The sequence below is a fragment of the Danio aesculapii genome, chromosome 17 (assembly GCF_903798145.1).
Source record: "Danio aesculapii chromosome 17, fDanAes4.1, whole genome shotgun sequence".
NCBI classification, from domain to species: domain Eukaryota; kingdom Metazoa; phylum Chordata; class Actinopteri; order Cypriniformes; family Danionidae; genus Danio; species Danio aesculapii.
In genome coordinates, this window is record NC_079451.1 from 31,631,444 (window position 1) to 31,653,677 (window position 22,234).

The 22,234-nt window shown below is 34.4% G+C and overlaps 1 protein-coding gene across 2 annotated transcripts in view; it reads left to right on the plus strand.

The window, feature by feature from the left end:
- Window positions 1-20,750, plus strand: part of bicc1a (BicC family RNA binding protein 1a) — a 73,125-nt gene extending 52,375 nt beyond the window's left edge. The window contains exons 7-21 of one of the 2 annotated variants that reach the window (XM_056476823.1): window positions 497-682; window positions 3,291-3,551; window positions 7,846-7,977; window positions 8,057-8,258; window positions 12,389-12,589; window positions 12,702-12,862; window positions 13,944-14,067; window positions 14,624-14,777; window positions 14,855-14,957; window positions 15,043-15,082; window positions 15,937-16,091; window positions 16,182-16,356; window positions 16,446-16,606; window positions 17,007-17,106; window positions 18,617-20,750. In XM_056476823.1, the coding sequence (XP_056332798.1) occupies window positions 497-682; window positions 3,291-3,551; window positions 7,846-7,977; window positions 8,057-8,258; window positions 12,389-12,589; window positions 12,702-12,862; window positions 13,944-14,067; window positions 14,624-14,777; window positions 14,855-14,957; window positions 15,043-15,082; window positions 15,937-16,091; window positions 16,182-16,356; window positions 16,446-16,606; window positions 17,007-17,106; window positions 18,617-18,747 (2,286 nt within the window). In that variant the 3' untranslated portion in view covers window positions 18,748-20,750. The remainder of the gene's footprint in view (window positions 1-496; window positions 683-3,290; window positions 3,552-7,845; window positions 7,978-8,056; window positions 8,259-12,388; window positions 12,590-12,701; window positions 12,863-13,943; window positions 14,068-14,623; window positions 14,778-14,854; window positions 14,958-15,042; window positions 15,083-15,936; window positions 16,092-16,181; window positions 16,357-16,445; window positions 16,607-17,006; window positions 17,107-18,616) is intronic. The other variant, XM_056476824.1, reaches the window with a different exon arrangement.
- The last annotated feature ends 1,484 nt before the right edge of the window (window positions 20,751-22,234 follow it).

The following is a 22,234-nucleotide window of genomic DNA, read 5'->3' on the forward strand; positions in this document are numbered from 1 at the left end:
CAAAGTCTAGTGTAAAGAATATATCCAAAATACACTATTAAGTGAGTCTTTTTGACTTTGGCTTGCATAAGTATTTTTTAAAGGCTCAAAATTAAAATCTCCACTTCTGCAGCACTTACAATGAAGTGCACTATTTTATTCATATCTTTATTCTGAATGTGATATTCTCAATTATATTACATTACATTGTAAATCCTCACTGTAAAAACCTGACTTTAAACCTAAATGTTCAGAAATGTTGTGCTAAAAATGTATTCAAATTAGCACATATTTAACCATAAACCAATGCCTCATTTGCATATTTAAACATAACATTTGAGAAAGCTTGTAATATAAAAACATTTGCAATTCTTCCTATAATCGATCATATGGCGATAACTATTAGTTAATCATTTTACCCTATCAACCTGCAGTGTCTTGCCTGAAAGTGCTGCCCTCTAGTGGTGAGAGTATTCTCCTGCTCAATGTAAGGTGTGTGTTGCTTTTCTGTGTGCAGGAGCTGCTGCCGCTGGTGCTGATGTTCGAGTGCAGTGGTGTTGTGCAGCTTGTGGACTGCAGTTCTCCTGTAGTTCAGCACATCTCTCATACCTACAACGTCTCCATCTCCTTCAGACCGCCGTCCCGTCTATACGGCAACACCGCCATCGTCCGCGCAAACCAGAACAACTCCAGCGGAGTTAAGGTGACACTTACATAGAAAGGGACATACATGAGAACTAGTGTTGTTGTTATTATTAATATTTGAGTTATTTCTAGTTATAATATGGGGCCGCTGAATACTTGATTCTGATTGGCCAGTGACATTCCAAAGCATGCTATTATTGTTGTTGCTAGATCAGATATGGTTTTGGCCGGAAGTTAAAGAGAATTATTTATATTATTTACTAAATTTCCCATTTGTTGTATATTATTAACGTCTACCCCCACCCCAACCCTAAACCCAACCATCACAGTACTGTAAAAATATAAATTATTGTTATACAGTGTCATAAAAATGCTTCTGTATTGATGTGCATATCGCACTTCCAGCCGGCCATGTATCCTATCTAGATTTACCTCCACTGCAAAAAATTATATGATCATTTAGTCTTGACAGCATATGTTTTTATTCATTGTAACTTATTAAACGAAGTTAATCATGTTCTAACTTAATTTTATAAGTTATGCAAGCTGTTTTAAGTCAGTTTAGCATAATATAAGTTCAATGGACTCGTAAAATTTATTTGATTCAACTTAAAAATTTAAGGCAACCAGGATTTTTTTTACAGTGTGCTATTATGGACCCTTTTCACATTTCTAGGTTTCTCAGTAGCAAAGGTCATCATAGTTAAGTAAACTTAGAGCACAGTGAATGAGAAAGCACAACAAATTATTTTAGATTAGATTATTAGATTAGATTCAACTTTATTGTCATTACACATGTACAAGTACAAGGCAACGAAGTGCAGTTTCGGTCTAACCAGCAGTGCAATAGCAGCAAGTGCAGGATACAGGTATAAGTTATAAAGTGCAGTTATAGAAAAACTAAGGTAATATTTACAGATGGATGTACTATGAACATTATATATAGCTTGTATTAGCTATGAACAGATTTACAATAAATGAATATATGTACAGGATGCTATTAATAATCAGGAGTGTGCAGATAGATAAACAATTACGAATGTCCATGTGCAGTGGGTATGTACAGTTCAAATAAGTGAATCAGTGCAATGCAGTGCAATGAATATGTGCAAACTTTAAATGTGCAAGTGTTAAATAGTGCAGTGATTGTGAGGAGTATAAGTTAGAGGAGTGTGGGGGGTGTAAAAATCCTATTGTGGGGGGTTGGGGGGGGGGGGTGTGGGGGGTTTTAACAATCCTATTTACTAAAATAATAAAAGAAAAAACTACGATGTTATCAAGACTTTCAGAAAAAGGAAAAAAATGTGTGACACTGATAACAGCATGCCAGAAGTGAGAATAATGTCAGATTTACTGCTTATAGACACTGCATATTAAATGCCCATATTCGGTAATTTGTTTTTTGTAATTTGATGTAAAGATATTATAATACATACATAAATACATATAAATGTTCTTACATTTAAAAAAAAATCCAATGAATGAAAACTTTAAACACACAGCTAAAGTAGTTCCAGGCAGGTTTAGACCTCATTACAGTTCCACATCACTACACTATTTCAGTTACTTCACAGCCAAAAATCACTTCAAAACTGGATATAAAAGGCTTTAGATAGGATCTTCAAGAGGCTAGTCTGACACACAGGAGCAGTTTGAAGACATAAACCTTTACAAATGTCTTGAAATACATCTGAAATACAACATCTTTAGGTGTGGTAACCATAGCATACAGTAAGTGGAGTAATTGACTCCAGCCTATTGAACTATTAGAAATAAATGCACATTGAGGTGGGCATTAGTTTCATATAATTCAATGGCCTGGAGTCAAAGATAATATTGTGCATGTTGTTATTTAATCAGTATTAAAATCTAAAGTTATTAAAGTCTAATTTTATTGTTTTATAATGTTATTAATGTATAATTTGGGTCACAGTTTTAAAGCATCAAAACAATAAAATTGCAATGCAGCTTTAATGAATGAATGAATGAATTTATTTATTTATTAGGGAAAAAATGTAAATGTTGTTTTCTAAGCAAAAAATGTTTTTTTCATAATAATTTTTTACCACTTTGATTTACAGAAGACGCATTGAATATTAATCTGATGTAATGGTGACAATCAATATTTGATAAACAAGAATAAACAAGTTTCCTAGAACGAACCTCATGTCAGAAAATAAATAAAATACAAAAATCTGTTAGTAGTTATTATAAATTTGTATTATTAGCAATGCTCCCGAGCCAAAAAAAACCTTTTGAATCTGCCTTCTGCATCAGATACAAAATGAGCCCTGTGAATAGGAGACAAAAAAGTAGGTCATTTCATGAAATGGAGAGATTTACTTTTCAAGGACATCTGCCAGACATTAAACCAAAAACAGCAGCCTTTACCACATAATGCAAGACGTTAGAAGAAATGCCTAATATTTTATTAATGGTTGTGTGTGTGTGTGTGTGTGTGTGTGTGTGTGTGTGTGTGTCAGCAGCTCACATTCTGGCATCCCTATATGTGTTTGTGCAACTGCAAGAGGTGTGTCAAAAGTATATCTGTCTGTGTGATTTATATCAAGCGTGTGTGTGTGTGTGTGTGTGTGTGTGTGTGTGTGTGTGTGTGTGTGTGTGTGTGTGTATATGTGTGTGTGTGTGTATATGTGTGTGTTTTTCAGCGTGGTACAGCGTTGTTGTTGGAGCATCTTGCAGGCTCTTTGGCCTCCTCAGTTCTGGTCAGTACACAGTTGGACATCGCGCCCCAACACCACCACTTCCTTCTGGGCCGCAACGGAGCAAACATCAAGCTCATCTCGCAGCGCACTGGAGCCCACATCCACTTTCCTGAAATCAGCCCTCACAACAGCAACGCCAGCCGCTCCGCTGTCTACATTCAGGGCAGCATTGACGCCGTCTGTGCTGCCAGACAGCAGATCATGGTACAGATACAGTTTCTCAGACTAGTCCATGATAACAAAACACCTGAAGGGCAGAAATGATCATAAAAGTAAAAAAAACTGTTTTACAACTCAAATAATAAACAAGTTTTAACAGGAATCAATGTTAACTCAAAAATGTCATATATATATATATATATATATATATATATATATATATATATATATATATATATATATATATATATATATATATATATATATATATAGGGTGGTTTCAGGTCTATTGGGACATTTTTCCTTGGTCATCTCAATGACAAGAATTATCTCAGTTGACCTGAATTCACTCTAATATTTGTTTAATTACAGTTAGTTGATATAATATTCTGTATTTATATTAAATAATAAGTTTTTGATGAAATAATAATGTATAATAATGGTTTAAATTCTTCCATAATATATTTTAATTTTCAGTTTGTACACATTGAAATACAGTACATTAAAATAAACACTTTACATGCATTTTTTATTCAAATTATACAAAATAAAAGGATATATATAAAACGAAACAAAAAACAAACAAAATTCTAATGTTAATATAATATTAAATATTAATGTAAAAATTATTTCTATAATAATTCTTGTTTAGTAAACTTTTTCTGTTTATTACATTTTTACAGAAATAGCAGGATAGTTTTACAGGACAGTAAGTAAAAAAAAATCAAAGTATGGATACAGTGGGGAAAATAAGGATTGAACATGTCATGTTTTTTCCTGGGAATATTACTAATGGAGCTGTTGACGTGGAATATAACCAGATTCTGGTAAAAAACCCAAACAATACAAACGTAAAAATAAAACAAAAAAAGAGAAATGAGTTATGTGTAATAAGAATAAAATGACACAAGGAGAAAGTACTGAACCACTGAAACATATTTAATACTTTATATAAAGGGCTTTTTTGTTAATGGCAGCTTAAAGACTCCTTTCCTATGGAGAATAAAGTCACATGAATTGCTCAGGTGTGAGTTTTTCACAGACATCAATAGAAAGTCTTAAAAAGTAAAAATCTTGATGGTTCTGTGGGTCTCGTCTAGCAACTCCAATCTTTCTTTCCTATACTCTATTGGATTTAAGTCAGGTGATTGGCTGGGTCATTCTAGCAGCTTGAATTTCTTTTTCTGGAACCATCTGAGAGTGTCCTTGGTTTTGTTTTGGATCATTGTTATGCTGAAATATCCACCCTGGTTTCATCTTCATTATCCTGATAATGTAGATGTTGGACTGAAGCAGCTAATATAAATTTACACGGACGAAGGTCAGAGGGTTGCTGAATAACTACTGAGAGATTTCAGCTGCTGTCTGGGCTTTCTCTGCCTTTCCACATCTCTCTTTCTTCATGTGTTCAATACTTTTTCCCTGCTGAATTTCATTATGCATAACTTAATTCATAATTTTTTATTCATTTATTTATTTATTTGTAATTCATTTATTTTTCTTTGTTTGTTACCAACATCCGGGGAAAATTTAAAGTCAACCGCACCTTTAGAAATATGTTTTCTGAGAAAAATGGTGACGTGTTCAATGTACTTATTTTCCCCGCTGGATATAAAAAAAGATGGAAAGAGGTTTTTAAATGTCAAGTCAAATACAAAAAAAATGTAGTAGACCTGTATTTTTCCCCCATACAACAGACTAAGTTATTTCTGAGCAAAAAAATTAAAATAAAAAAGACTATGATTTACCTTAAGCAAAACGCTTTGAATTTTAAGCTTAATTGTATCAAACCCAGCACATTCCTAATGGTACGGCTACAGTTTGTCTGCTTTTTTTCTGTTCACTCTCCTGCTCTTTAATTCAATATCTTGCTCCATATTTGTGGTCGATCTGTGAAAACAGAACACATGTTGTGTTGAAAGAGATGAAATTGAGAGAGATGTTTGGACGAGGGTTACTGTAAGCGCTGACAGATGATCAGACTGGATGAAGACCTTGAGGCTTTAGAAACAGAAGGATTTAGAGACTCATGCCAGATTTCTTCCTGTCCTCTGACTCTTGTGTTTTCCAAAACAGGAAATGCAGCTTTAGCCCCAGTGCCAATTTCAGACCATAACCGAATCTTCAGAGGCCTCATAATGGCAAAGTGACATATTTTCAAAATCATTTAGTCATGAATTGCCTGAAGGAGAAGTTGTTATGTGCTTTTTTATGTAAAGTATTCATTAGCTGTTTTTTTTTTTTTTACACTTTAAATGTTCGTTTTAGTTTCAATTCAATTCACCTTTATTTGTATAGCGCTTATACAATGTAGATTGTGTCAAAGCAGCTTCACATAAAAGGTCATAGTAAATAGGAACAGTGTAGTTCAGTTTGTAGTGTTTAAGTTCAGTTCAGTTGAGCTCAGTTCAGTGTGGTTTAATAATCACTACTGAGAGTCCAAACACTGAAGAGCAAATCCAACGATGCGCAGCTCTATAGATCCCGAACCATGCAAGCCAGTGGCGACAGCGGAGAGGGAAAAAAAAACTTCACTAATGGCGGAAGTAAAGAAAAAAAACCTTGAGAGAAACCAGGCTCAGTTGGGCACGATCATTTTAATTTCTCCGCTGGCCAAACGTCTTGTGCAGAGCTGCAGTCTCAGTGGCGGAGGCTGGAAGCTGGCCTCAGCGAAGACTCGTCTGTCTCTGGAGCGTCTGGAGTTTGAGTGTGTTATTTTGTGATGTGCTTGTCATATTGATTTAACACTTTAAAAAAAAATCTGTTAAATTATTTAGCATTTTACTAGTATTTTAGTCATTTTTAACTTCTGATTCATTTAATTCTGTTAGTTATCAGGGTAACATGTCTAATTTCTAATTAAGTTTATGTTTCATGTTTTTTCAAATGTATTTCAATCAAAATTATGTTTATATATTTATTTATTCAAAGCAACTTTGTTGTAGTTTTTGCTGCTCAATATTAATTAGGAATATTCTGGTTCCAAAGGTTTATACTTGGAAAAAATGTTAAACACACTCAGGGCTTGATATTAACACCCATCAACCCGCCAAATGCAGGTAGATTTCAGCTGTGGTGGGTTAGACAGACACCCCCACTAGCCACTTTGGCTGGTTGAAAATAATTTTTAAATTGCCATCCCTAAAGATTAAAATGTTAATTTAAGACCGTTAGCCAATATGCATGCAAATGTGCTATTAGAATCGAGAAGCAACACGATTGACAACTGTTCGCGTGAGCAAAAAAAAAAAACAGATGAATACCGGATGAGAGGATGATCAGGCGCACAACAAGACACAGGCGATCGCTGACGTTGTAAGCGATGCACAGCTGATGCGCGCGAGTGCTTAAAAGCTCCTGTTTCCTTATGCAAAACAATTGTGCCTGGAAGCGAAATTGGTGCGATCGTTTCTCTTTGAAAAAGATTGTAAAAAAGAGGTGCTCGTGCTTTTTATTTTAAAGTCATGTGAATTAAGGAGGAGGCATGTGTACATAACACAAAATTAAAAAAAAATAGTCATTTTTAGCATGCCAAAGTCAAATTTATGCATATAAAATATATTTTCCCAACAGCAAAATTGTGGCTAGTGAAAAGAGCGAGTGTGGCTTGTAACATTGGAAAACTACTAGCCACAGTGGCTGGTGATCAAAAAAGTAAAGGTCAAGCCCTGAACACACTATATTTCTCTATTAAAACTACAAACTGTAAACAGTATGAGTGTTAAAATGATTTTAGTGTGTAGCACTTGGCTTATTTATTTAATAAAAGAGTAAACTTCATATACAAATTTTCAAGTTTGTGCTGTCTATTAAGCTTAATTGTATAAAATCCAGAACATTTATTTATGTAAACCCAGTATAATCTGCTGGTTTTTAGGCTAATACTACATATAATACTATTTTGTGGTTGTTTGTTAGTTTTTGGCCTGATTTTCTGTTTCTGAATGTGTGTGTACTGTATGTAGACATTTTCAACTTTTAGCTGAATGTGTGTGTGTGCTGTATATAGACATTTTGAACTGTCTATTAAACTTTAATTGCTTCATATCCCAAAAAAAAATATTTATGCAAACTTAATATATAGATTTACAACAGATTTTCGGATTTTGGGTTCATATACTGTAAAAATACTGGGGTCAGCGCAATCAATTTGTGTTGGGGCTGCATGAAAGAATTAAGTTAACATATTAGTTTTCAAGTTGTCCCAAAAAAAAAACCTCAAGAATTGTGTTTCCGCTCATTTTAAGTGGTTTGAACAAACAACAAACATAACTTTTTGTGTTAAGCACTATGTTTTTGTTGCTGTCTCCTTCTAATGTGTGTTTCCTGTATATTTCAGGGCTGTCTGCCATTGGTGCTGTTGTTTGACATTAAGGAGGAGACGGAGGTGGCATCTCAGGTCATCACGACACTCATGGAGCAGCTGGATGTCTTCATCAGTATTAAACCAAAACCTAAACAACCCAGCAAGGTAACAAACCCCCAGCACCTCATCATGTTTACATGTGCTCCTCATATCATGTCTCTGACCATCCGCCTGTCTCTCTCAGTCTGTGATTGTGAAGAGCGTGGAGAGAAACGCTGGCTCTCTGTATGAGGTGCGCAGGATCCTGCTGGGTCTCGAGTCCAGCTGTTTTCCCTCTTCTATCAGCTCCGTCTCCGTTAATGGACACTTGTCTTCATCCCCTCCTCTCATCGCCTCCATTGGACTGGACACACTGGCTTCAGCTGGACTGAGGCTGAGCACTCTGGGTAATGTTGTTACATGCACTTTATATACACAATTTTTTGGGACATGACTAGAGCGCATCAAATTATGAGTTGCGCTTAAGGTTTGGGGAACTTTCATTCAAAAGATCTAAAATATATGGCTTCAGGTAATAAGGTTGTACTACAGATAATACATATACATAGTGTAAACTGTCTGAGAGGTATTTTTGCTTGGTGTTTTATCTGTTATGGATATGAAAGTGTTAAAGTGTGATAGATTAGATTTTCAACTTGTTGGTCAGACTCTGATAGTTATTTAACACTTAGTGAGCTGTCTATTAGCAATGAAACAATTGTTTTTGCTTTGTGTATTTATCTGTTATAAATACGAAAGCCTTATGTTTGGTATTTTAACGTGGCATCAGTATCGCAACAACATTTTTTTGAGTTGACTGTGGTTTGTTCCTCTAGATTGTTTTCTTTTTTTATTACTTAAAGTACATGCTGAATATGAAATCGACCCTCATTCACTATTCCCTATATTATTAATACACTAACATAGTCCAAGGAGTGAGTGAAATATAGATTAGATTTTCAACTTCTTGGTCAGAACCTATGATAATGATAATTATTTAACACTTTGTGAGCTGTCTGTTAGTAATGAAGCAAAAACTGACTGAGAGGTATTTTTGCTTTGTGTTTTTATCTATTATTAAAATAATGCGGGTAGGTATTTTAGCATGACATCAGTATCACAAGAACATGAAAAGATGGATACAGTGTCCTGCGCAAAGAAGGCTGTCAATAGATATGTGATAATAATCTCATTATTGTTTAACATTTTGATCTTTTCCTCAAAATATCAACAAAAACTAATATGAAATTCAGTTTTTGGATGAGAGTAGAAGCTTTTTTTCTTGAATATCTCTTTAATCAGTTTGTGGAGATTTAGGTAAAGCCAGAATTCTGCAGTTCTTGGATATGGATATTGGATCTTGGATATTCACTTGGATATGTTTTGGCCACTTAAACTGTTTGGGCTGTGACAATTTCCAGCCTGATTTATACACTGTAAAACCCAAAAAGTTAAGGTAACTCAAACCGTTTGAGGAAAACGATTGCAACAAACCATTTAAGTTTAAAAATACTGTGAACTTAATCCATTTGAGTAAATGAAGTAATTTGAGCACAGTAAAACCCAATAAATGAAGAGAACTCAAACCAACTGAGTACTGTAAAACCCAACAACTTAAGGCAACCCAAACAGTTTGAGGAAACCGACTGCAAAAAAACATTTGAATTAAAAACTAATCTATATGAGAACTGTGAACTCCATTTAAGTTGAAGTAATGAGGTATTTAATTAACTCATTATCTTCAAAGCTTTGTTCAAAGCTCTTTTCAAATGAGTAGAAATAACTTTCAGTAAATTTTGAGTTAACTACACTCATTTGATAAAGTTGACTGTTGGCTTTTACAGTGTAATAATTTCATTATTGCTCTGATGATGGAAATGGGCACATATTTGCTGTTTTTGCTATTTTCTTCTGATTTTGAGAAACTCAACAATATTTTTTCTTTGTTCTTTAGTTTTATTCATTGTGATGAATGACCCATGATTTATGCGAAATCAACCCCTACACCCTCATTCACTTTTTCCAACATTAGTCCAGTAATATAGTCCATTTGAAGGAGCCAATGAAAGAAGTGAGGGAATTTGAGCACTTTTGCTTTGTTTGTGCTTTGCTATTTGATGAATCCCTCAGATAGATAAAATTTTCAGACCATGTGATAGTTATTTAATGCTTAATGAGCTGTCTATTATATTTGTGTATTATTTAATGGAATATTTTATTTTTAATCACACACCGATAGGATTGTGTGTAGACGCCATCTTGTGGTCAGACGCTGAAGTTCATTCAACGCACGCTGCATTATAGGGATTTTCTAGCTGTTGAGTGTACATGTCTTGTCGACTCGTTATTGCTGTTCATTGTGGGATTGATTAAATGCACTTTACATCCAGTATGGTTTCAGACATCACTAAAGACGGCACTTTTTGAGGGTATAGGGGCAATTTCAGCCTGAGGTTTGCTTTGTGTTTCCCAGTATTTATGCCTCCATGAAACATCAGGTCATGACCCAGCTTTACTTAAAATGTAAACTATCCATATCTACACATATATTATTAAACAAAGACATAAAAAACTGTAGTGTCGAATAAGAGCAAAATGTTTAACATTAAAGAGATTTTTTAGCTTGTATTTACTAAGCATGCCAACATTAGTAGAGGGCACTATAACAGTATATACTTTATGGCCTAACCTCAGTCTAAGGTATGTTTATAATCTAAAAGTAATCTCTTGAATGTGTTTTCTAAAAAAGGCCTTTGTATCAGTGGAGTGTACACAGTCCTGCTTTAGCTCTACAGTCACTATAATTATACTGTCTGTGTTCGTAGATTACAACTCATGCTGCCAAACAGATCCATAATTAGATTCAGCTGTGTATTTGTGTGTATGTCTGTGAATGTGTGTGCGTGTACATGGGCTCTGTGTGTGTGTGCTTCACATTCACTCACACACTATTGGAGTGTTTTAAAACAGCCCCCTATGTTGTTCTTATAACTCTTAGTTGTGCATGTTTGCAGTAGAGTTACTTTAAGGATCAGTCTGATAATAGTAATTAAAAGTTACCCATCTTGCTGGTAAGAAGAGCAGCTTTGTTGGTAATGTACTGTAGGTTAAATTCTGTCAACGTGTAAGCTAATTCTTTTTGATCAGATTAAAAGTCTAAGGAATGGCGATTTCCCCCACTGTGTCTATTATGGATTACCTGTGATAACCGCGTATTATGCGCATACAGACTGTAACCGCGGCTGTTCTTCCCGCCATCAGTGAACAGCGTTTTTATTTCTAAAACCAGCCCTTTCTGTTGAGCAGGTGAAGACAATAACCAATCATAGGGGTGTAAGACCTCGCCTGTCAGTGCTCAAAAAGCAAGCGGAATAATATTTGCATTAGTTTATTTGCTATTCATGCTCATGTGTGCAAGTATTGGAGTTTTGTTTAATACATGAGAGAGAGAGAGAGAGAGAGAGATTTTAATAAAATGCACCGAGATATCGAATTGATCTGAATCGATGGCATGATAATCGTAACCGAACCAAACCGTGAGACCAATGTAGGTTCAAACCTCTACTCATTACAATTAAAGACCTTTTTCTTGGCTACTGCATGGAGGGCGCCAAAGTGTCTTCCAGTAGAATGTTTAGAACTTCCATTTACAGCGTTTACAACCGGTAATTTGCGACCCAAAATGGGTTCAATAGCATTTTGAGTGGATTACGGAGTGTTTTTGTGACACAACTTTAAAAGGTGTGTGTTAAAGCTGTTATAATCTGTCAGATCTGTGATTCAAGCGCGAGAGAAAAACAGTATCGTAAGCCGTGTTTCTTTTCGTTCTGCTTAATCATGCGCCCCAAAAAAGATATTTAAAATAAACTAAACAATATGATGCCTTTTTTTAATAACTACATTACACAAGACGTGTATTTTTACTTTCAGTACTTGAGTAGTAAATTTTGAAATAAACTACTTGCAATACTTAAGTACAAAAAATGTTGAATACTTTAGTACTTCCACTTAAGTATGGTTCTTAAAGAGCACTTCAACTTCTACTCAAGTCACTTTTTTGATAGAGCAATTGTACTTTTACTTAAGTCTGGGTCTCTAGTACTTTATACATCTCTGGTCCTAATAGTGTTTTTAGCAATGTGGGACATATATATGACTGTCAACATCTCAAAAAATGCTTTTTGGTGTTTCGTGACCCTTTAAATGTTCAGAATGGCTTTGTCCATGGAAACTTATTTGACAAATATCTTTTTAATAAAATATGATTTATTGATAAATTTTATTAAATTACATAATACTTGAAGTTTGAAGCATCACATATTCCCTGGAAATATTATAGCAATTGTAAATTTGGATTTGTTTAGCTAAATGTTGTAAAATGTAATAAAAAAGGAGCAGGTAATTACAGTTCGCTAAAAGTAAATAGCTAAATTGCTAAACATTCAAAAGCATACATTTTCCTGTTGTAAAACGGTGATACTATACTCATACTTGTCCAATTTACAAAGCTGTTTCTCTTCTTTCTTCATTTCTTTAGCTGGTCTTCTTAGGTCATCCGTCAGCCCCGTTCCTAATGGCTCTCCAAACCCAAACTGTGCTCTTAATGGTCACGGCTCTGTGTTGAACATTCAGAATGGAGCGGTGAACAACACGCAGCACATTCATACACCAACACACTCACACTCACACACTCCTTCACTCTGGGCCAGTGCACTCAGTTCAGCAGCCGACGCAGCAGGTGAGTGTGTGCGTGCTTTTGTAAATCTCATGTATAATATATACACACCTGCTATATGATCCTCTGTGTGTGTGTCTCTCTCTCTCTCTCTCTCTCTCTCTCTCTCTCTCAGGGTTTTCCACAGACCTGATGCTGCAGTCGGTGTCTCAGGCGACTCTCGGTGGTCTCCTGCTGTCTGGTGTCCAGAGTCAAGCACACACTCACACACCGTCACCTCCACCGGGACTCGCTCCAATACACAAAACAGTCAGCGCCGAACATCTCAACGGACATGTGAGAAAACCACTTCCTCTACTCCACACCTACACTGTAAAGAATATCCGTTTATGAACAGCTTCCATATTTTGTGATTTTCCTGTTTATTTACGGCTGTGAATTGCATTATGGGATGTTGATCTCTGCTCTGTCAACTTTTGATGTTAAAAATTCAACTCTACAGTTTCACAAAGTGACTTTTACTGACATTTTAGTTGTTTGAAATAATATAATGTTTTATAAACAATATATAGAGAAAGAATTCTGTAAAATAACAGAAAATGTACAGTTTATTACAAGGTTTTTGTGCCATAATATACAACACCAACTCAGACAATATATCACTTTAAACTATTAAAAAAGTTCATAAAAGTCACTTTTTGGAACGTTTCAAGGTTAAAAGTATTACCATTTTGAAAGTAGACATGATCAGGTTGTACATAAGAGATGCAGAATCGGACACTCAAGACTCACACACATATTTATTGAAGAGAAACCTATCTGTGACTTGTCAGAATATTTTGATGTTAAAACATATTTTTTTATAGAATGTGTATTTTTAAATGATATTAGAGAATGTTTTTATTCAGTTGATAATTTAAGGGAAATGTCTGTGAAGGTGTCTTTTGGAACAATTTTAGAATATTTATCTTTAAGATTGTATATGACCCTTTTCAATGTTTTTTTGTATATGTATGTTTGTTAAAAAACTGATATGATTTTTATATTGTTTATTTAGTATGGGTTTTGCCATGAATATAGCCAATGCTGTGATATGGCATTAAAATATGAATAAATAAATAAATAAATAAATAAATAAATTCAAGGTTGAAAGTTGTTGGAAGTGAGATCCCAATTTAAGGTCCCATAATGCAATTCAAAAGCATAAATAAGTATGGCATAAAAATACAGTGTAGGCAATGTTTTTAGGCATTATGGTTATTAATTATTTTGACTGATTTTTTTTATTTTATTTTTTATTTTTTTAATTAAAATCATTGCAGCAAGTATCATCACTGACTGTAGGTAGAAAGAGTGCATTTCTGTTGTTTTAAATGTATATTCTTACTGTGTGTGTTTGGATGCGTGTTTGCTGCAGCTCGCCAGTTCTGTTTACAGTCGAATCTCATCTGTCTCACTGAACTCCGCCCACTGTGACACGGCCCAGGAAGTCATTGGACACACCCAGTCAGAATCCATTTCCAGTAAATCAACCGATGAAGGTATAAAATCTGTCTGTCTGTCTCTCTGTCTGTCTGTCTGTCTCTCTCTCTCTCTCTCTCTCTCTCTCTCTCTCTCTCTCTCTCTCTCTCTCTCTCTCTCTCTCTCTCTCTCTCTCTCTCTCTCTCTCTCTCTCTCTCTCTCTCTCTCTCTCTCAGGATTTTCCACAGACCTGAAGTTCAAGTTGCTTTATTGGCATGACATTCAGTACAGCACTTCAAATATGTAATATTAAAACCATCAAATTAAAAAAATATATATAAATTAAAAAAAATAATAATAAATAAATAAATAAATAATACAGTAGATAAGTAATAATGACAAAAAACTGAATACATTTGACCTAGGTGTCACTGTAGAGTGGGGTTTCGAAACATTTCGAAGCTTCGACGCATTTGCTTTGACTGTTTCAGTGTTTCATGAAGCCTCAGTTTGCCAACCACTACAATAACTATATTTCTGTTAGTTTGTATGTCTACAAATCTTTACTTATTGGATTCACTTTGTAAATTATTGACACATTATAATTTTATTCCACAATTTGTTTGTGTGTGTCAGGCTCAGATACCTTTGTTGAAGTGGGCATGCCCAGAAGTCCATCTCACTCAGCCAATGGGAGTGAGCTGAAGCAGATGCTGGCCTCCTGCACGGTCTCGCCAGGGAAAAGACAAACGGTGGAACTTCTGCAGAGAACCAAGAACACACTGCTTCAGTACGTTCAGTTACAAAATACTCCTCCTACATTATCGTTAGTCAGTGATGTTTAACGAGGACTGTTTGTGTATGCAGTGTTGAGTGTGTGTTGGCCGATTCTGAAGACAATCCAATGACTGATAAAAGAGCACCAGGAAGCGAGAGAGCTGCTGAAAGACGACTTGCACCACATATGCAGGTTTATATGCACATACGCAAACACTGTACTCACAACTGTACACACACTAAATCATACTCAGTGGCTGCATGTGAATATTTTTCAGACTTTCGACTATGAGAAAAAGAAGCTGCTTGCAACTAAAGGTGAGGAAAGACTTTTACATCACTTCATCTGAATTTGAGATCAGTGATTTAAAGTTTTAAATTCATGAAATACTTTGTTTTAGGTCTTAAATGGGAGCTATTATGCCCCTTTTTGCAAGATGTAAAATAAGTTTCAGATGCACCAAGGCTGCCAACACTCCCGTTTTTTTCGGGAGTCCCCCATATTTCAGACCCATCTCCAGTACCCCAAATCCCCCCCCACCCCCACCCCCCCACCCCACATAATGGGGGAAAATGTTTTCGATTTAACTGCCATTTTCTGGCAATGACAATGGTGACACACAACCCAGCTAAAAAAATAGGCAGATTAAACAAATTTTTATTTCAGACTAACCAAATTTGTACAAATAACAATTTAAGAGTCCTTTTATTAACTCTATGTGCTGCTGAATCACTATTCTGTGATGTCAATTGCATAAATACATCAACAAAATTAATATGTTGGTAAATTATACAAAAATGTTGATCATTATTTTAGTTAACCTAACCTAATTAACCTACTAACCTAATTAACCTAGTTAAGCCTTTAAATGGTACTTTTAAGCGAAATATTAGTATCTTGAAAAATATCTAGTATAATGTTATGTACTATTTAATGAGTTATTAAAACTATTATGTTTAAAAATTATGTTGAAATTATGTTGCTATTATGTTGAAAAAACCTTATTTCCGTTAAACAGAAATTGTGGAATAAAATATACAGGGGGGCTAATAATTCTGACTTCAACTGTAGGTCTTAAAATGTCTTTAATTGGTCTTAAAAAGTCTTGGGCAATTTGAAACCCACAGAAACCATATGGTTCAGTGCTAAGCACTTGTGCATTTTTCACTAGCTATGCTGAAGAAGCCAGTTGTGACAGAGATTCGGACCCCCACAAACACCTGGAGCGGGCTTGGCTTTTCTAAATCAATGCCAGCAGAGAGCATAAAAGAGCTGCGCAGAGCACATCATGTGCCATATAAACCCAGCATGGGCACAACTTATGAGGTACAAACCTACTGGTGCACAGTCACATGTTAAAATGAAGACACCCATAAAGGAAAACAATCTCTTCAGTTTTTTTTGTTTGTTTTTCAGGACTCTCATCTATCTATGTCCTGCACTGGGATTCAGGAGGGTTTAGGAAATGACACCAAATCCGATAAATGGGGCGATTTAAATGGGAATGTAAATATCAATGGAAACGGACTGTCAGGAAATTCAGAATTTTCCCAGACTGTCAGCAGCCCGAAGAGAATAAAAAACAAATCTCGTAAGACTAAAGACCTATTTTCTATCCTTAAAGCAAGAAAGAGTGAGTATTTCTGTCTTTGACTGTTTGTGTGTGTGTGTTTGGGTCAGTAGGTGAGCAGTATCTCAGCAGCAGTAATTATATGGACAGCATCTCTTTGACTGGCAGTAATGGCATCTCTCTGAGCTCCTCTCTCAAAGGAACAGATCTGCCAGAGCTGTTCAGCAAACTCGGCCTCGGCAAATACACAGACATCTTCCAGCAGCAGGAGGTAATACATTTACAACATCTGTGGAATTAGTTGTGTTTTACATTTATAAACAGTTAGTATAATGTTTGCAAAGCCCAAGAAATTTCATTATATGCAAAAGTTGTCATATTTTAGTAAAATGACGTATGTATTAGTAAAACATTTATAGTTAGGTAAGGCTGATATTAAAATATTGTCATATTAGTGCAAATAATATAGAAATATGATTAATTATTGTGTTAATGTAGTGAGCATGTTAATTTAGGTTATAAAATAAGTGTTAATTTAGAAAAATTCCTTCATTGCATTTTAATTAAAGAAGTTTTGCTAGTTACTAGCATATTACTAATGTGGTTTAATTAATATTGTTTTTTGTAATCGTTCATTAATTTGCATGTGTTTGTGCATTGTTTTCTAATAGATTGATCTGCAGACATTCATTACCTTAACGGATCCAGATCTGAAGGAACTGGGAATCACCACATTTGGTGCTCGCAGGAAAATGTTATTGGCGATCTCAGGTGAGGGATCTCAATAGGGAAAGATCATAAAACAAATAAAATGAGCATTTTCTTCCAATATGACCTTGTTAAACAAAAGCTCGCTTGTAACCTAAAATAAATATTAATGCTTTTAATTTAAACTACTGAATTTTTAAACATTATTTCTCTCTGCTTGTAAAATATTGTATTGATAATTCTCGGTTTCTCTGGATGTAATGAATATAATTGGGGTGTGTTTGAGTAAATATTTGTCTTATAAAGGCTTGATGACATTTCTTTCACATTAAAAAGAATATATATAATTTGAGTTTTTCTCTTTCAGAAAAAGACATTTGAAAAAAGACATTCTAAAGTTAAATCATTAGTATTGGTAATATTTTATCCTCTAAATGACAATATTTTTATTTTAAATTTGAAAGAAATCTCATTAATAGTTTACTGAGTGTAACAACTGTTATTATGTTGTGAGATACTTCAGATGTATTTATTTATATTTTTAAGAAAAATGTAATCAATTCATATAGTGTGCATGAAATGGAACACTTTGAAGTTTTTCACTATAACCTCCTAGAGCTTGAGTGTCCACATACGTAAACAGCACATTTTAGCTCTTAAGTGGCTATTTAAAATACCTTAAATGTTTTATAATTTGTTACAGACATGCAGTGTCATCCAGCTACTGTTTTGCAGCATATGAAATGTCCCAAACACTATTTTTAACTGTCCAAAATGGGGGGGGAAATGTTTTTACTCTCTGATAGTTAAAGCAAGTTCAAAAAATTTTTTATGTTAAATATGCATTAAAAAAACGCCTTGGGCTTTAAGAGGTTATAGTTACTTTTGTCTATATATACTTATAGTAATTATATAATGACGAAATATGTAAATGAATAAGACCAGTTTCTTAAATCTAATAAGATTTCCCATTTAAAGAAGGTGGAACACCTACCTTTTATGTTATCATCATTGACCAATGGTGGTTTAAAGGCCCATTCACACAGAACACATCTTTGCATCTAAAAGCGCCAGATTCAACACTCACGAATGGTTTTTAAAAATCACCAAAAACTATTTGAGACTCGGAACGCACCTCCTCTACCATGTTAATGCCAAACAAAACCGTTGTCATGCCAACTTGCTACTGTAAATAGTAGTGTCTCAGAGTTGTTCTGATTGGCTCTCTGCTTTGTAACTGACATCGAAGAGTTGAAATTCCTGACACGCCATCTTGAAATACAGTGCGAGGTGCTGCAAAAGATGCAAGAACGGTCACAAACATCTATAAATCATGTGTTAAACTAAAAAAACAATAGAAAAGTAGCGCATTGGAATGGAAAAATGTGCATGTGTGAATGGCCCCTAAAGCTGAGGGCAACCGTATCAGATAAATTCACTTTTTGTTTTTGTTTGACACCACACCAGTTTTGCATATATTTCAGGGCCTTTAGACTCAAGGAGATCAGATTCAGAAATGAAGCTCATGTGTTTACCTGAAGGTTTACTGATCATATATTAAATGTCTCCTCAGAGCTGAATAAGAGCAGGAGGAAGCTCTTTGACACGGCCAACATTCGCTCCTCTTTCCTAGAAGGTGGTGCCAGCGGTCGACTGACACGCCACTTCCACACAGACATGGCGAGTGTCAGCGGTCGCTGGTGATCGAGGACCGCAAACCACTTCATACTGGACTCAAGCTTCATATAGAAAGACAAAAAGCAATAGAGATTCTCTCAGGAGTTATTTAGGTTGCTTTTTGTCTTTGCTAAATATATATGAAAGGGAATTAATTCCGTATTCTTAGGAGAATGTGCCATTAATATTGTCTTGCATTTACTCTGGGGTAAACAGGCAAAGCACAGAGTTTAAAAAATCTAACCATGCTGTTGACAAGAGCGCTTCAGTATTGGTGTCTAGCACTTTAATCCGTAAACTCTGCTGTTTTTGCTGGTAAGTTTGTATGAAAGGTATTTTGTAACGTCGGACTGTCCAATATCAAAAGCCAAACGTGCACTTATTTAGCAGGTTATTTCCGGATCCCATATAAAGATCATCTGTTGGTGATCACAACCAGCCGATGCTTATGTTGTTTACCAGACTGTTGTATTCATGTTGAGTGTTTTATTACTCTTTGGTCATTGTGGTAATGTTGTATTTTAAATACAGTTTATTTTATAGTTTGATTATGATTTCATATTTTTATGTTAATCTTTTTTTAAAGGCATTATCAGTTTACTTCAATTTCCTTTGGATTCTTTGAATTTTTTGCTTGTTTCGTTTATTGTTGAGTCTGTGGTCTGAAAGGGTCATCTCGAAAAGATGTCAATAGTATTTTGTGGTGTAAATGAAGTTTAGTGCCTGGGGTAATTTGGAATATTTGCCATAAAATTCCAGTGATTTGTTTAGGAAAATCGGTACTTGCATTTTACTTGTAGCACAGATATAAAATGTAAGCTGCATTAGGTTGTTTTCAACAGTAAGTGTTTCATATTGACATGAATAATGGATTATTATTATTTTTGTATGTGCGGAATGTGTTACATGTCAAGCATCTGTGTGTATAAATGTGTTTGTATGTAGCTTTACTCAGCTCTTAGCCATAAAGTAACCTCAAGGGCTAATTTTGCTAAATGTATGATATTTCACCTGCTTGTCCTCGACCAGAAATTCATCATCCATTTATTTTTCCTATTTGATAAATTGAGTTGTTTCATTGTTTTTTTTTCCACACAAGCAAATATATCATGTATATCACTTGAAGTATTCAGAGTAAATCAGTGTTACCTGGTCTTTAATTTGTTTACATTTATGTTAGGTTTATAGTACGTTCATGGTACCGCCTACAGAGAATGTATAATGCTTAAAAAGAGCTGTCTAAAAACATGTACTATGGTTAAATATTCCAACATAAGAAGCCATGCTCATCTCTTTTACATGCTTTCGAGGTTTGTTTTTGTTTTGTGGATGGAAAATAATGATGGTCTTTGAAATATTGCACAGAACGCTTGTGGTACTCTTGTATTGTTGCTCAGTCTCAGTGATATTATTAATTGCTTGATTGTTGGTCCGAAGTGAAAATCTCATAAGATTTATGTGCAAAATATGGACTTGAAGAGATTAAATTCCTCACCGTTGAGGAACCAATGTTGTATATTGCAGAGTTTGTGATCTAGATTCATATGCTTTTCGTTGCATCTGACAAATCGTGTATGTTCATTTAGTTATTTGCCACTTTCATCTGAAGTAACTTCACTGTTTTAACAGTGTCATGCTTTTTTCTTTTTATTTTCTGTATTTCATCTGAGTTGAACAACTGTGTTGTTCTGTTTATTGGATGTGCTACCTTTCTCCTTGAGTAGAGCATTACGGGAGAACGTTTTCTTTTTTTTTTTTCCCTGGATGGGGCACTGGCATTTGTATTACATTTAGGTCTTTGACAAAGGGAACAATGTTCATGTTTTTGCCTTGTAAGAATGTTCTGTAAATCCACATCTGTGTCTCCTGAAATAGACCAGAAGCCATTTGCTGCCTGTGATTGGGAGAGTTTTTCCTCTCCGAAAGTAACAGAAAAAGGAATTTAAAGCATAAGTGAAAGAACAAAAAACTGAAATGTTCACCACACATCTGTGGTTTTGTTCTTGAAAATAAAAATGTTACAAGCCAAACTGAATTTGTCTTATATTGTATTAAAAACCCATAGCCGTTGAAAAAGCAGCTCAAAATGAGCAACAATGTCTTTGTGTTCACAAAAACATCAAGGAAAGCTATTGAAAGAGTTATAAATGACAGATTAGACTTTTTTCTTTTTTTCCCCCTTCACTTCATCAATTGGTGAAGTTTTTTTTTTCTTCGCCACTGTCGCCACTAGCTTGCTCGGATCAGGACTGGTGGAGCTGCGCTTCGGTGGAGTTGCTCTTAAGTGTTTGAACTTTCAGCAGTGGAATTTAAACCACACTGAACTAAACTAAACTGAACTTCAACTGTGAAATCTGGACTTTACTATAACTTCGATGTTAAGTTGTTCTGACAATCTACATTGTAAAAAGCGCTATATAAATAAACATGAATTGAATTGAATTAGTAAGCAGTTTATAAATACAGCTACAAATGCTGTATTCTTAACTTATAAGCACATTTGTTGTTGTATTTTCATACATTATTAATTGTTCATTACTAAATTCAGTATTGCGTCATTTACAGACCATTTTTATTTAAGAACTGTTGGTGCTAATTTAAGATCATTCAGAATGTGTTAGTAAACGATTAATAAACTGTCCAAATCAACATTTCTGTATTTTATTATTCAGGCATAAATTAATGTTACTATGTATGTTAATTAATGCTTCATTAACTCAACTTCATGCAGTTTTGTGACCTAATCTAAAGTGAGGACTATTTATGCTTTATAAATTTCTTTTAAATGACAAAGGCTTGGTATCAAATGAGCAATAAACGTTTGCAATCTTATCTAAAAAATAAAATTACTGTAAACTTCAAACAGGAGTGTCAAAATACAATTAGAAATAAATACAATTAAATAAAATTGGATTTTGGAGTTTGTGTGACCTAATCTAAAGTGAGGACTATTTATGCTTTATAAATCCCGAATAAATGCCAATTAAAGGCTCATTTATATATTATAAACAGAAAAAACTGAAAATAAAGGACATTTCTATTCATATGAAGATACACAAATGAAACTGTATTAAATGAACAATAAATCTTTGCAGTCTTATCTAAAATAAAATTACTGTGCAGTTTAAACATCGCTAAATAACTTTGAAATTATGTATCATAATATATTGTAAAATTATTATATTGTTGTTTTATCCAGTTTTATTTAATTGTATTTATTTCTCATTGTATTTTGATCCTCCTGTTATTCGTCGATGTTTAAAGTTTAAGATTGCAAATGTTTATTGTTCATTTGATATTGAGCCTTTAATTGTCATTTATAAGTGATTTACAAAGCATAAATAGTCCTCACTTTAGATTAGGTCACAAAACGGCATGTTTTGTTGAATTATTAAAGCCTTTATTAACATACAGAGTAACCGTTACTATATGCCTGAATAATAAAATGTAGAAATGTTGATTTAAATAGTTTATTAATCATTTACTAACACATTCTGAACGATTTTGAAAGCCA